The sequence below is a fragment of the Silurus aristotelis genome (genome assembly GCF_946808225.1).
Source record: "Silurus aristotelis genome assembly, chromosome: 4".
Lineage (NCBI taxonomy): Eukaryota > Metazoa > Chordata > Actinopteri > Siluriformes > Siluridae > Silurus > Silurus aristotelis.
This window is the reverse complement of record NC_139577.1, coordinates 16,635,674-16,652,193: the sequence shown is the minus strand read 5'-3', so window position 1 is coordinate 16,652,193 and position 16,520 is coordinate 16,635,674. Positions and strand designations below refer to the sequence as shown.

General features: G+C 38.7%; 1 protein-coding gene across 2 annotated transcripts; it reads left to right on the top strand.

Moving 5' to 3' along the window:
• The first annotated feature begins 6,167 nt into the window (after window positions 1-6,167).
• macroh2a2 (macroH2A.2 histone) lies at window positions 6,168-15,992 on the top strand. Of its 2 annotated transcripts, none has more exons than XM_083540596.1 (10): window positions 6,168-6,316; window positions 7,415-7,465; window positions 7,586-7,761; window positions 8,949-9,055; window positions 10,606-10,794; window positions 10,957-11,061; window positions 12,507-12,606; window positions 13,008-13,097; window positions 13,227-13,401; window positions 15,341-15,992. In XM_083540596.1, the coding sequence occupies exons 3-10, from the start codon at window positions 7,590-7,592 to the stop codon at window positions 15,504-15,506; spliced, it is 1,104 nt and encodes a 367-aa protein (XP_083396722.1). In that variant the 5' UTR covers window positions 6,168-6,316; window positions 7,415-7,465; window positions 7,586-7,589; the 3' UTR covers window positions 15,507-15,992. The 2 variants fall into 2 exon arrangements, with proteins under 2 accessions (XP_083396722.1, XP_083396723.1); XM_083540597.1 differs by having other exon boundaries at window positions 6,169-6,316; window positions 7,589-7,761.
• The last annotated feature ends 528 nt before the right edge of the window (window positions 15,993-16,520 follow it).

Sequence of the window (16,520 nt, the reverse complement as noted above, 5' to 3'; positions counted from 1 at the left end):
TTGATTAATCATATACAGTATGTATTTCATTATAGAAAAACTCAATGGTATACAGATGCATGCATAGAAAATGTAAGCATTAAAACAGATGCCAGCCCTGAAAAAAAAAAACTTTACAGAAAGAAACATCTGCATTTGTGGAGTCCATTCTATATCTTGCTGCTTACAATTTTTTTTTTACAATAGACCTCCATTTCTTATCCTACAATTTATGGGCAAGACTCATTTTCCAGATGCATGCAGAACTGCACCAGGAAGCTGACCTACTCCATGGCCCAGTCTTGCTCTGATACATGCTGAGTGACACACACTTCTCCAGACACTTGGTGGAGGACTCATTTTCTTGTCCTGCCATTGAGGGCTCTGACATATAGTTTGCAGAACTCTGTGATGGATAGTGTACATGGATTATGAGTGTTACCTTGCATTGTCATGTCAAAGGCAGATGTGTCAACAAATAAACACAGGTGGAAGTAAATGAACAGTGATAGTTCTACGTTACTTACAATCGAACATTCCGATGCTCATGTTAATTCTCATTCTCCAGTGTTCTGTATTGTTGAAAGATTTATAATCACACTCTTGATGTCACCCAAATGAGGATGGGTTCCACTTTTGAGTCTGGTTCCTCCCAAGGTTTCTGCCTCATAACATCTAAGGGAGATTTTCCTTGCATTTTTAATTTGTCTCCTTAAAATGTGTGTGCACCGTCAGGTTAATATTTATGTTTTCTGATCACAGATTATTTTTACAAACTTTAGTCCACTTTGCCAGTTGGACAAAACTAATGGACAATGTCAGGTAGGATAAATAAATCTTTGGCTTATGGATCAAGCAGCAGTTTTTTCCCTTCTAGGCTGCCATCATCTGAGATCACTGCAGAAGTGCATAAGAAATGTTCTGGCATATAAGATTTGTTCCTGCTAATATTCAGCAAAGGTAAGAAACTTTCTGATTTAAACGTTACATAATGGAGGTGGATGTTAAATGTGTTTATTTGAGTTAATGCCACACCTAATAATTTTTATAGAATGAAAAATAAAAGTAATGTTGATGTACGTTATCGTGTCTATAAGTGATGGCATGTGTGTCGTTTGTTTTGTATAGGATTTTGCATACATTCATTTAAACGGATGCGAATTTTTGTGTTGAATCGGAAAGAGAATACTGAAATCCAAATCTTTTATTTTTAGATGTCCTCAGGTTTTGTCCCAGTCTCTGTGGAAGTCTGTGTCCCAGAGCTCCATGTTTAACAGGAACAGGAAATACTGCAGAAGCCTAGAAGTTGATGCGCTGCCAACTTTAAATGCCATCTCTATAAATACCCACCAGGAATTCGGGGCTTGGCAAAAGGGGCAAGGTCGCTGGCCTGGGGCTTGTCGCCACTTTGAGGGCCTATTTTGACACGACAGCCTTGTCTAACTGTAACCTTACCCTGTCTCTCTCTCCCCGACCTCTCTCACTACTTCTCTATAATTCCCTTCTACTCTTCAACTCTAAGTTCCTTTGTTTGACCAGGACTTATGGAGATTTTGAACAACAGTGAAGCGCTATGGTCCTTGGAACAGTCTGTTTGGAGTTTGATCCTGAAGATCAAACTCCAAGCTCGAACGGTTTAGCCTATAGCATTCTTAAACCTATAAATACCTGAACAAGGTGACAATGCTGAAAGTGTGATAAAGCCTGTTTCATCAGGTCTTAGAAAAGTACAGCACTCTATGTACCCAAAGCTGCCAATTAACAACCATGTTGAACATTATCCATTTCCAATGTGTCTACAGATTAGATTTAGGGGTTTGACAAAGTTGTAAACATTTATCATCTATTAGTCTTGCTGTTTAATTTCTAACGTAGAGTATCATTAAACATTTTATTTAAAAAATCCAGTGATTAGTGATTAGATTCCTATCAGTACTGTATGTAGGTAGCATTGCTGTTTCTTAGCTTCTTTATATTAGCCTTTATATTTATTCACTGTATATACTTTCATATATACCACTGCTGTAAATATGCTAGATAGTTGTCTGCACTTTTGCACGACTGCTACATTTTGCACTTCTGGTAGATGCCAAACTGCATTTCGTTGCTGTGTACATGTACTATGCAATGACAATAAAGTTCTATCTATCTATCTATCTATCTATCTATCTATCTATCTATCTATCTATCTATCTATCTATCTATCTATCTATCTATCTATCTATCTATCTATCTATCTATCTATCTATCTATCTATCTATCTATCTATCTATCTATCTATCTATCTATCTATCTATCTATCTATCTACATCTCCAGTTTGATCCTGAGCTTGGGTTACTCTCTGTGCATGTTTCACATGTTCTTCCTATGGCTGCATTGGGTTCCTCAAGGTTCCCCCACCTAACAAAAATACACCATTAAGTGGATTGTCTCTGCTAAATTGAATTTGGTATGAGGTGCGCATGTGTATGGTGCCCTCTGATGAACTAGTGTTCCGTGAAGGTTGTGTTCTCACTTCCTGATCACTTTTCCTATGATAAGCTCCAGATCCACTGTGACCCTAACCAGGATAAAGAGGTTACTGAAGATGAATAAAAGTTAAATGAATTAATAAAACTCAATCTCCCAGTTGTCTCTGTATATCGAGTATACACATACAGTGAATATTATATCTACTTGTTTCCAATAGCATGATTGAAATAATACAAATTAAATGCTCTTGTGCATTTCTATCTGGCCGATAAATGACTTTAATGAAAGTTAAATGCATTCTACACGTATGCAATCGACAAAACTTTCCGCACAGCTAATTGTGGTTTGGGACTTTTTCAAATGCTTATAGAAAACAACTTGAATCCCATCCATGGCTGCAGGGGCAGATCACCAGATAGGAAAAGTAAAATGGTAAAACGTAAAATGGTAGTGAATAACAACAGCTATTCTTAATTGCAGTACAATTACCATTCAATTTATTGTGGAATACCCAGACTGGGTTAAACTGGGTTAAATAAACTACATTCATTTATAACATTGATGCTGTAAATTATATTAAAATCCTTGGTTAATAAATAATTGAATACTGTGTCTTGCATGTTTTTGTTGCCCTTATATTACAACACTGGAAAATTGAATTCTGTGCTATTCTCTTGCTGCAACTTTTTCAGTTAAAAAAAGCAGTGTGTATGAGTGTGAACAGGACCTGTGGCCAGTTTAATATGATAGATGTGTGTAAACACACACATAGAGGAAACACAGTGCTTTCTTTCACTCACTCTCAAAGGGAGGTATATCCCACCAGGGGAATTATTCTTCCTCAAGATTTCCTGCATCACACAAATACATATTTCTAAATGGGAACAGTATGATCCATAACCATGTGTAAAAGTTTATGCATACTGTATCTGTTACATTCAATCGCTATATATATTTGCGCAATTGCTTAATTAAACTAGTTTTCCAACAAATACTCAGAAAAGTCTAAAAATATTAACTAGAACATGAAACTAACAGAACATTCTTTTTACTTACTAGGGTTGGAAAAACTAAAGAACACGTACAAAATTGAAATGTTGTTCATTTAGAACACAGTGATGAGTTACATTCTACTCTCTGTCAACTCCACTGAATAAACGTGGGTGTTGCTGGTGCCTCTGGGGTCCCTGTGGACTAAGGGCAATCATCAGCAGACTTTTTTGTTTAGACTGCTTAAACCAGGTGTTTAGACAATTCGGTCTGTAGCTGCTGAGTAAGAGTGCATGCCCCACTTCCCGACGCAGCCCTGGACCCTTTCAAAAGCAAGATGCGCACTTACCCCCAAAAAATGTCCCCAGAAGAGCATGGCTGGGGAACTCATTGCCAGACATCCTCTGTGCTAGAATCTACCACACAATGAGTATTACAGATTTCACTATACGGTGCACTTCGTTGTCTTCCTCTATGACTAAGCCTAATTTTAGGCCCAGAATTGTCTGCTTCCTTTCTCATTGGATCTTATAACAGCCATCTGGACAAGTCTCTTCATATCCTTCTGTCTGATGATTTGATTCTGGTAGAGATTTGAATGAATTGGATTGGACTGGACTAAAAAAAAAGATAAAGAGAGACCTTCCCTTTTCAATTCAGTATAATCCATTTTACTCCTTAAATGTGTTATCACAAGCATTCCACTGCATATTAGAAATAATTTGAAAATGCATGAAATTAAAATACTTTTAGCATATACTGTAATTTACAAGAAGGCAAGGTATAACTCTGCACTTATTCATCAACGCTCATTATATTCCCCTACTGGAAATAACATCTTTTCTGAAGCATGCTTAAAAAAAAGTTGGACAATCTCTTTGTCAACTTTGTCCACAAATATAAGTATCCTGATATCCTCTCAACTATATTACATTCTTTCTATATGGTTTGCTTAAGTCTTTTAAACAGTGAGTCTGACCCCTTTTAAATGTTTCTATGATTTGAATAAAACATCCATTAGCTATTGAACAATCATAATTGAAGAACCATGAAAGTATATGACTCAGATATTTCATAGTTTCTATATTTGGGTTTGTACTGTGACTGTTGAGTCATGTCACTGGAAATTGATTGTCCCAAAGTGTAGTGAGTCAGGGTCCTGCGTTACACTGTACACTGTACACTGTACACTGAGTCAAGGCAGAGGAAGCTAGAAATCTAATTGAGAACCACAGACAAATGTGTCAAAGTGCTTACAAACACTTAGTGGTTATCTACTGCCCTCTGAAGGAAATCTTCAGATGTGCACCAGAGAACTGTAATCTTCTTCTTCTTTTGGCTGCTCCCATTAGGGGTCGCCACAGCGGATCATCTATCTCTATACTACCCTGTCCTCTACTGTACATCTGCCTCTTTCAAACCAACTACCTGCATGTCTTCCCTCACCACATCCCTCACCACATCCTCCTTGGTCTTCCTCTTCTCCTCCTTCCTGGCAGCTCCATCCTCAGCATTCTCCTACTGATATACCACATGTCCCTCCTCTGCACATGTACAAACCATCTTAATCTCGCCTCCCTCACCTTGTCTCCAAAACATCCTACATGTGCTGTTTCTCTAATAAACTCGTTTCTAATCCTGTCATAACTCCCAAGGAAAATCTCAACATCTTTAGCTCTGCTACCTTCAGCTTCACCTCATGTCTTTTACTCAATGTCACTGTCTCTAAACTATACAACATCGCAGGTCTCACCACAGTCCTATAAACTTTCCCTTTCACTCTTGCAGATACCCTTTTATCACAAATCACTCCTGCCACTCTTCTCCACCCACTCCACCCTGCCTGCACTCTTTTCGTCACTTCTGTAACACACTCTCCATTACTTTGCATTGTTGATCCCAGCTACCTGAACTCTTCTACCTTCTCCACCTCTTCTTGCAACCGCACCACTCCACTGCCCTCCCTCTCATTCACACACATGTACTTTGTCTCCTACTGACTTTCATCCCCCTTCTCTCTAGCGCGTACCTCCACCTCTCCAGGCTCTTCTCAACCTGCTCCCTAGTCTCACCACAAATCACAATATCATCCGCAAACATCATAATCCATGGAGACTCCTGTCCGACCTCGTACGTCAACCTGTCCATCGCCACTGCAAACAGGAAAGGGCTCAGAGCCGATCCTTGATGCGGTCCATCCTCCACCTTGAACCAGTCTGTTGTTCCTACTGCACACTTCAGTGCTACAATCTCCTCATCCATGTCCTACCAAAGAACTGCAATATCCCTTTAAGACTTATGTAGGCAACAATAAGCCAAAGAGTAGACAAAATTCTTATATACATTTTACAGTATGCTACAATACACTCATTAAAATCGAACACTTAATGAGAATAGCGTGAACATGTGTAAAATGTGTCAAATGTTACTCTTTTAAAAGGAATGATGGATGAAAACCGTGGATTTAGTTCGAAATCAGAAACTTTCGAATTATTGTAGAGAAATATATACTCAATTAGGAGCATATTTGGACGTTTATAAATAAAAATAAACAAAAAAACGGATTCGGGAGGTAAAAATACTCAATATTTTTTTTAATTGGAGGTTATTTTACTATGTATTTTTGGGGGCCTTTTGCTCTATCTTTCCCCTCAGGAGCATCGGGAGCATGAGCCTGCCTCCATCGCCGGTACACTGCTACTGGCTCCAGTTTGCTATCCCTTTTTTTTTTTTTTTTTTTTTTTTTTTTTTTTTTTGAGAAGAAGAGGAGCTCAGCATAAGGGCACAGAACACGGATAAGAGCAAGAATTGCTTGCAGGAGCGTCAAAAGGCATATCTGTGGTTTATATGTCGCGTTGAATAGAAAGACAACAGGTAAATTCCAGCAAACAATAACGCACGGTTGGTTAATAGGGTTGCGATGGAGGGACGGGTTCCTCTCTCCGTGTGAGCGGATCAAGCCCTGAGCCCGAGCGCTACTGTACACGGCGGCCGCGAAGAAACAAAATGGGGGTTAGTTCGTGGGCGGAGCGGCTTTAAAAAAAACGCACCGCTTTCGGCCTCTTTAAAGCGTGTCGCTTTGATAAATCCGGTCGCGGACACACTGTTGTTTGTCATGTAAAGCGGTAAAGTTAATAGACGAAGGCCTTTTCCCCCACCGCGGGTTTCTGTGCGCACGGTTTGAGCGGCGCTTCTCCATGGCGCCAACGTAGCGACTGCAGCTCGACCCGGCTGCCTCCGAGTTAGCAAAGGAGACGCCGTTTTCTGCAGCTAACTCGGGTTTTTTTTATTAATAATATTCGCTTTTTGTCATTTTAATAATTTAAACAGACCCCACAATCCCAGGACGTTTTATTTCCCTGTATGGTATTTGTAAAAAAAAAAAAAAAGGTGATTTCGCTTTAAGTGTGTGTCTCTGTGTGAAGCCGCTGCAGCAGCAGTAGATGATCAATGTCTGTTATTCAGTCGCGCATTAACGGTGTCGCTCAGTGTATTAACGGTGTTCTCTCACTGTCATTTATTATGAGTTTATTATCTATGTATATATCACATTACACAATAGGTATTTATTATGTCAAGCAAGAATATTAACCTGCGACGTCAAATGAAAAAAAAAGAGCTGATATGTATACAGTGTCCAGATCAATGAATTATGTATTGGCTGTAATGCCAGCCGACAGGTGATGAGCTCTCTATACTCAATCATTATTATCCTTTATTTAGTGCAATTACAAATAGAAATGTCTAAATGTTTTGAAGAAAGAAATACCTTATAATAATGCATTTTTCAGTATTATCTTTTAAAACCATGGCCATTGCTACCACAATGTATTTTCCCCATCCAACAAGAAAAGAATGGTGTAAAATCATAATTGTGCTCAATAATCAATATTGCTTGAAAAGATTAAAATAGCAAAAAAAAAATATTCTGCTCGTCCATTGATTGATCGCATGTATCTGTATTTCGAATAGGTGATTATCCAGTGACACTGTGAACCAAAAAACAAACACAAAAAAAAACAGGTACCCATTTCATTTTTATTTTATGTTTAATGTGTACGCTTAAATTTGTGCTCAGACTCCAAAAGGCAAATGTCTTTTTATTATGTTTGTTTTTTTTTCTCCTCTTGATTGCATGTAAAGCAGAATGTCAGCCAGAGGAGGAAAAAAGAAGACCACCAAGCTGTCACGCTCAGCCCGAGCTGGCGTTATCTTTCCTGTAGGGAGGATGATGAGGTACTTACGCACAGGGACTCATAAGTACCGCATCGGTATGGGCGCTCCTGTTTACATGGCAGCTGTCATTGAGTACCTGGCAGGTGAGGGCAGGCATACACGGAGACATCTATCTGTCTGTCTGTCTGTCTGTCTGTCTGTCTGTCTGTCTGTCTGTCTGTCTGTCTATCTATCTATCTATCTATCTATCTATCTATCTATCTATCTATCTATCTATCTATCTAATAATGTCTGCACACACCTGTTAAAATTGCAGATTAGGATTTTTAATGTAATATAGCAACTTAATAATAGCAATTTAATTGAAAAACAAAAAAAGTAAAAAAATGTGTTTAGAAATGAAGTGATTCTGATTATCAGCTGTTTTTGTATGATTGCAAAAACCTGGTCTAGAGAGAGTTTACAAAGCATTTATGGGATCTCAGTGCCAGATAACAATTCGAAGAGGTGTACAAAAGAATTTCCAAAACATCAAATGTACCATGGAATACGGTAAAAGGCCATCGTTATCCAAAATTTAACAAAGGACAGGGGGGAAAAAAACATTTTAGGGAGACTGCCTAATGTAACATTCAACTGAGCTGCAGGAAACTGCTTCTTGTGCCCTCTCAATTAAAATAAATAAATAAATAAAACACAAGCCGGTTTAAATCAACACAAATTGTCCTATGTTGCAAATGTGTGATGGTGTGAGGAGTCCTACGTATTACATTTGGGGCATAACTGTAAAACATGTGTTTGTCAAAATTAAATAAAAGCATCTTATCACTCAAATCACACCACACCCACCAGAATAATACCGAACCTGTGGCAGGACTTGAAGAGGGATGTACACAGGAGATCCTCTCAAAAAATGATAGATCTAAATAACATATTTGCAAGCAAACATGAAATCAAATTCAAAATGTACAAAGTCGGAAGACTTTTAACAAAAAAAAAAATAATTAAAAAAAAAGAGTGCTTATTACAAGCCAAAACTGTTTAAACAAAGTATTTTGAGGTGTACACACTAGTGCAAACAGTTTATTGTAATTCCTCCCCCAAACCCTTTCTATTTTTTCTTTTCTTTTTAATTCAATTTTGTTATATCACATTAAAAGTGGATGAGAATCTGACTTGATTTATCTTAATTTTATTTTTTAAATAACAAAATCTTGCCGGTGTGTGTCGACTTTTTTATATCCTCTGAATATACACTGCAGTTTTTTTCTGTGTATATGGAGATGATTATAAATGCATATAAATGTGTCATTATTTTCATCACGTTTAGCTGAAATTTTGGAACTGGCTGGTAATGCGGCCAGAGACAACAAGAAAGGCAGAATTACCCCACGGCATATCAAGTTAGCTGTGGCTAACGACGAAGAGCTTAACCAGGTAAAGTACACCTTAGAAGAATGGTCGTACATCCTCCTTCCTGTTTCAGAATGGTGAAAGCAGCGTTTGTTTGTTGCAGTGCTGCTTTTATTCCACAGGTGAATGTGAATGAAATTTGTATGAATGAAATTTCTACCTATTAAATACCTTTTATTCTACTCCAGACATAAACAGTTAATATACATGTGACTCTGGTACAGTTAATACACATGTAACTGGCAACTCGTATATATAGCAATAACACCATAACAAAAGTATGAAACAATTTTAAATCACATTTACATGCACATGATTTTGACACCGATAGCCCAGTGGACAGAGCTTTTTAGGTGAAGTTTTTATCCTATCAAAACAGTTTCTTATTATATTTGTTAAGTCTATTATTATCACTCAAAATAAACCCAGAACCCCAAATTGTTCTTAGTGGTGTTATGAGCATAGGCACTTTGCAGAATGATAATTTATCATAGTTTATTGACAGTATGTTATGGAAAATAGCATATTGTTACCTGTTTATCATATTTAAACAACCCTATCAAAAGAAATTATTCAGGTCTGTAGCAGTAATATATCACACAATGGTAGCTTAGTGGAGATAAAATTGTCCAAGGGTAAAATATAGCAAGAGAGTTTAAACCATACATGCTGTCGCAAGTATTTACCGTAATTTCCGGAATATTAAGCGCACCCAAATATAAGCTGCACCCACTAAATTTGACAAAGATTTTTATTTTGAACATAAATACGGCGCACCTGTCTATAAGCCGCAGGTGTCTACACTGAAACTAATGAACTTTACACAGGCTTTAACGAAAGACAGTGTCTGTTACACGGCTTGTATCTAAACAGTAGCCTACCAAGAAAGTCATTGTTCACTGTCTTCCTCCTTCCTTTCACAACTATTTCTCTCGAGAGTTTATCTTTTGGCATCGTCGTGCGTTTAAAAATCACCATCGGTGCAGCTTTTCTCTCGATGCCGTGCAGCTCAGAACACAGGTGAAGTGCGTTTTTTTCATCCCCGGTTGTTTTCAGCATGACGAATGATCCGCATTTCCTGTTGACAGTCCTGAGAGAGAGGCAGAGTGAGAGGCAGGTCAAACATGAGAGGAACCGCATCCATATTTAGGATTCACCTGAAACCGTTCGGCAATTTCATTGGTCTAATGTTATGGGGCTCAGTTTTTTGGCTTGAAACTTGTAAAACCGGGAAAAACCCAGGAAAAATCTATAAATTAGCCGCTTCGTTGTTTAAGCCGCGGGGTTCAAAGCGTGGGAAAAAAGTAGCGGCTTATAGTCCGGAAAATACGGTACATGTAAGGTGGTCTGAGTATAAGATGGAATATACTCTGGTATCCCTCCTATTTGCTACCTTTAATCCAGGATCTTAATTAAAACAGGCCAGATTAGTGTTCTATGCTTAATAGAATGATAGAATAAAATAAGGAGTGTGTGATTAACTGTAGCAATCCAACAATTAAAGACTATAGTTTTTGCGTTCACATACAGTTCAAGACAAGATGTAACTTGCATTTTCATGTGGTTTTCTGCAGCTACTCAGAGGGGTTACCATATCCAATGGCGGCGTCCTGCCTCGTATCCACCCTGAGCTGCTCTCCAAGAAGAGAGGAGGAAGAGTGAAGGTGGACTCACAGACAACGGCGCCAGAGAAGACAGACAAAGAGGTCAAGAGCAGCAAGAGGTCCAAAAAGAGCAGAGGGAAACCAGGTCGTAAACCAAGGGTCAGTTCAGTGCTACCTTCTCTCGACAAGGAACAGCTTTACGCGTTCACACTTGTGACTGATTCCGAGAAACGCTTTTATACTACACTATTTAGTTTCTTTATGCCATTTGAACACGTATTTTGTAACGGAGATACTTATGTTTACTTTGGCTGTTTGCAGAAGAGCGCAGACAATGACAAAGACGGAACCAACAGCACAATGGAGGATGGACCAGGAGAGGGATTCACTGTTCTCGCAGCAAAGAGTTTGTTCCTTGGACAAAAGGTATTGATTTGACAGTTTATATAACTGTCACTTACTCATCCATTAACAATGTAATTTATACAGTGGCTTGTAAAAGTATTCAGCTACCTAGACATCACACAAAACATAAGGCCAAGAGTCACTCTGAAGGAGCTACAGTATGCCATTGTGAACTGAGGGTGGTTAGAAAGAAACCACTGGTAAAAAAAAAACATATGAAAGTGCAAAAGTGACCCAGTGAAAATGTAGGTTTTTGTTGGTTTGATGAGACCAACATTGAGATTCAGTGTGTTTGGGCAACATCACCCACATAGTGATATATGGATGGCAAAGGCAGCATCATGCTTTGGAGATGCATTTGGAGATCCATACTCTTCTAGCACTGCTCAACTCCTTCTCTCAGCATAAGAGGTGGGTGTACAGTCAACTCCCGATAATCCGCCGTTCAGAACCCGCGGCTCGGAAAATTTGCGGGTTCTCATATTGGAACCTAACTAACAGCACGTTGCGGATTATCTTCAAATTTCCGGGAATCCGCAGCAGGAGCGATTGTTCAGGAACGTTAGGAATAACATTTAAAACTATGTTTTCACTAACAAACTTTATTTTAAAAACAGCTGTGTCATTCAAGACATTCGAACGACAGGTGAAGACCTACCTCTTCCTGAAACACTTGAACTAGCACATTATTTCCCCCCGTTTGTTTTATGTCTTTATGATATGAAAAAAAATAGCGTGTGCTGTAATTCCTCCCTACTAAATTTCAGGCCAGTGATATAAGTTTGCAACCGAGTGAATCAGTTTTGATTTATTCATTGATAGTCTCCAAAGCACTTTCGTACATCGCTCTGGATAAAGGCGTCCGATAAATGTCGTAAATGTACATTTTGTTTCCAAGGAACCTGGGCTTCTTGTCAAAACTGAATAGAGAATGGGATGGTCTGCTGCAGATTGCTCATGCAGTGAGGAAAAACCTTCACCGTTCAAAAGGACAGTAGTACTAAATACAAAACCATGGTGGATAGTCAAATTTAAAGTCTGAAACCCATTTATAATCTGTGGTACTGTTTAAAAATCGCAGTCAAAACATCCATCCAACCTGGAACAAACCTCCCAGAATAGAAGAATGGGTGCAAATCAGTCCCAAACAGTGGGCAAAGCAATTCATCCTAAAAGACTTAAAACTGTTATTGCAGCAAATGTTTATACTGATTACTGGTCAGAAGTGGCTGAATACTTTTGCTCGTTTTTAAAAGTTCTAATCATGTTTAATAATTCGTGCTGATTTCCTTTAAGAGCAATACAATTACTGTCTGGAACAATATGTATTAGTGTTATTGTAATCCAGACGAATGTGAACTCTCTGCACAGATTAGTGTTCATGGGTATTTTAACGAAGTATGTATTAGCAGAATATAATATACTGGTCAAAAAAATATATGCATGCCATCTGTCTCCTGTTTCAGTTGTCCCTTGCAGAGAGTGACATCAGCAAAATTGGAACCATCAAAGTTGAGGGAATTATTAATCCCACAAATGCAGAGATCGATCTGAAGGATGGAATTGGTAAGTCGGCGAGAAAACGATGGAGAATTGAAAACATACGGTTTGGCCGACATTTCGGGTTCCTTGTTATGACGCTGCTTCTTCAGCTAAAAATACAGCAAAAAAAAAAAATACACATGCTTCTGGTTACTTTAGTTTCACATCAGTTTAATGAAGGCAAACTGCGAGCCGTGATGATGGGTTTTGGAAAGGGCATCTAGGATAATAAGGAGGGATTGTGGTGGCACTGGAGGAACTGCTTATTATTGTTTATTGATCACACAGGTCTAAAACTTCAATAAATAACTTTTTCCATCTAGTCTTTTTGGTCATATACTTGGAAGAGTAGCACAGAGTGCATCATAATTCCTGTTTAAATGGACGTATAAGGATTGTCTGTATATCTCTACCATGTGCTGCAGGTAACGCACTGGAGAAGGCTGGAGGGAAAGATTTCTTGGAAGCTGTAAAAGAACTGCGGAAAACACAAGGCCCTTTGGAGGTTGCGTCAGGTAGAATTTACACACTCATACAGAGGGAGTGGGTTCATAGTCTATTTAATGCCCAGTCTATAGTTTCCTCTTTGCAAACGGTTGTGAGCGCTCATTTATTATGATTTTTTTTTGCTTTCGCCATCCCAGTTGCAGTTAGCCAGGCCAGTGGGATGGCAGCACGTTTCATCATCCACTGCAACGTCCCTCAGTGGGGCTCTGAGAAGTGCGAGGATCAGCTGGAGAAGACAGTGAAGAACTGCCTGTCTGCTGCAGAGGAGAAAAAGCTCAAGTCTGTGGCCTTCCCTTCTCTACCTACTGGAAGGTGAATCTCCATACAGATGAAATTCAGTTAAAACATAGCATAAGCTCATACTCTATTAGATTTATATTTTATTATTATTTTTTTTTCTTGATTGCGTTTATTCTCGTGTGGCGAAATCTGTATATTCCGTCGTCAATCGATTTTTGTACTCATTCACAGGGACTATATAGCAGATATCCCACATACGCCGAGCCTAACAATACATTTGAAAGGTTATTTATCAAAAATCACAGGGGTGTTGGTCGGGGTTTTCCAGCACTTTTTTAAAGCCGTCCATTGACGTTTTTCGTCACACAAGATTCAGGAATTTTGCAGTTTCTCTGTAACATGGCAAGCTGCATCTGTTCATGTTATTAACTTCAAGAGAGATGCACAGGAGAGGCTGGTGAGGGAGCTGTGTATAGTTGCTATAATGTAAGTGATAACAAGAGCAGAGCTGTACAATACAAAGCACAAATCACAACATCCAGCCATTATTATTATTATTATTATTATTATTATTATTAACAACGTGCCCATCTTATTTTACTGGGTATATCTTCTTCTTCTTCTTTCGGCTGCTCCCATTAGGGGTCGCCACAGCCGATCATCCGTTTCCATACCACCCTGTCCTCTACATCTGCCTCTTTCACACCAACTACCTGCATGTCTTCCCTCACCACATCCATGAACCTCCTCCTTGGCCTTCCTCTATTTAACTGGTTATATAATAATTATATAATGATTTGTTGTGAGAGTAGAGAGCAGGTTGAGAAGAGCCTGGAGAGGTGGAGATATGCGCTGGAGAGAAGGGGAATGAAAGTCAGTAGGAGTAAGACAGAGTACATGTGTGTGAATGAGAGGGAGGGCAGTGGAGTGATGCGGTTGCAGGGAGAAGAGGTGGAGAAGGTGGAGGAGTTCAGGTACCTGGGGTCAACAGTGCAAAGTAATGGAGAGTGTGTTAGGGAAGTAAAGAAAAGAGTGCAGGCAGGGTGGAGTGGGTGGAGAAGAGTGAAAGGAGTGATTTGTGATAGTAGGGTATCTGCAAGAATGAAAGGGAAAGTTTATAGGACTGTGGTGAGACCTGCGATGTTGTATGGATTAGAGACAGTGGCATTGAGTAAAAAACAGGAGGTGGAGCTGGAGGTAGCAGAGCTGAAGATGTTGAGGTTTTCGTTGGGAGTGACGAGGATGGACAAGATTAGAAATGAGTTTATTAGAGGGACAGCACATGTAGGATGTTTTGGTGACAAGGTGAGGGAGGCGAGATTGAGATGGTTTGGACATGTGCAGAGAAGGGACATGAATTATATTGGTAGAAAAATGCTGAAGATGGAGCCACCAGGTAGGAGGAAAAGAGGAAGGCCAAGGAGGAGGTTCATGGATGTGGTGAGGGAAGACATGCAGGTAGTTGGTGTAAAAGAGGCAGATATAGAGGACAGGGTGGTATGGAGACGGATGATCCGCTGTGGCGACCCCTAATGGGAGCAGCCGAAAGAAGAAGAAGAAGAAGAAGATATAATGTAAATGATGTAATAACAAATTGGTTTATTCACTGTACAATGATGAGCTGATTTGTGTAGATAGATAGATAGATAGATAGATAGATAGATAGATAGATAGATAGATAGATAGATAGATGTTTTGCTTACAGAAAGCTTGTTTTTTTGTTTGGTTTCAGCTGAAGTTCACAAAAATGTTTTACAATGCTCATAGTTCTGCTTATAAGTACATGGGACTCTTTCATATCTCAGTTTACTCCAAGAACAATTGAGCATGCCTTTTACCCTAATTTCCTGTATTTATCATCTGCAATCGAAATGGCACTGTTTGATGTGGTCATCTCTGTTTAAATCAACATGTGATGTTTATAGACAAATGACTCATTCTGTTTTTGATTGTAAACAGAGCTCTCTTCCAATCTTTTTTTTTTTTCTTCTTCTTCTTCTTCTTCTTCCAGAAATGGTTTCCCAAAGCAAACTGCAGCTCAGCTGATACTGAAGGCCATTTCGAACCATTTTGTTTCAGCAACCACATCCTCACTGAAGAACATTTACTTTGTGATGTTTGACAGCGAGAGCATCGGGATTTATCTGCAGGAAATGACCAAGATGGAGGTCAAGTGATGATTGCGCAGTGGGTTCTTGTTGTTGGTAGCTTGCATAGCTTGGATGCTAGTCTGTTTTATCTGGTGAGTTCTGTGTAGGCCATTTTTTTTATGGAAAACTGAACTGACAGATGTTAGCATCCAGGCTAACAGCCGGATTTCGGCTCGTTTTCCAGCTGACGTGCCGTTTGACTAAAGATGCTGTAGTTATTTGGGTATCGGAACAAATTCGGAAGGTATATTAAAAGGGTATTTGTGGGTGACGTACTATATGCGTTTATGTTACACTGTTACCTTGACACTCATTTAGAGTAGGCCAAGTTCATTTGATCCATTTTTTTTGTTCTTAGACTGAGCTTGTTTTTAACATTCCATGTTGTATAGACTTTTAATCACTGTTTTTTCAGCTAGATTTACTGTGTAGTTTCTGATACACTTAGTTTATTAAGGGAAAAAAAATGTGTTTGTCATTTTGATTTGAAATAAAACAATGTTTTACACTGTATCTCAGGCTCTTGTTTTCAAGCTTTTGTGTTCACTGTTTTTTCAAAACGAACACTGTGCTCTGTCATGTTAAACTATACCTATACAGAAAGAATCTGAGATAAAGACAAGATTGCGATCATGGTCTAGTGAAAGAGTAGCGTTTAATACATTATTACTGTACTTTTCATTTCAACAGCAGTCAGGTCCAAAAACTGAAAAAGTCATTTCTCTAAGATGTATTATCTGTAGTTAATTAAAGCTATGAACTTGTGCGATGCAGAATAGAAAGACCAGAAAAAAGAAGGACTTTTAATTCATTGGACATTTAAATATAGCAATTACCATACATGTTACTTTTGTTCATTATATCATTTATTAGATTGTAAAAAGTAAATTTTATTCATATATATATATATATATGTGTGTATATATATATATATATATACATTTGTCATTCTTAAATCGACTGCAGAACTACATAAAATCCCTCCACTGCCACCTTCATTTCGAGTGGTGACATCATTACACACAAGCAGTCACATCCCAG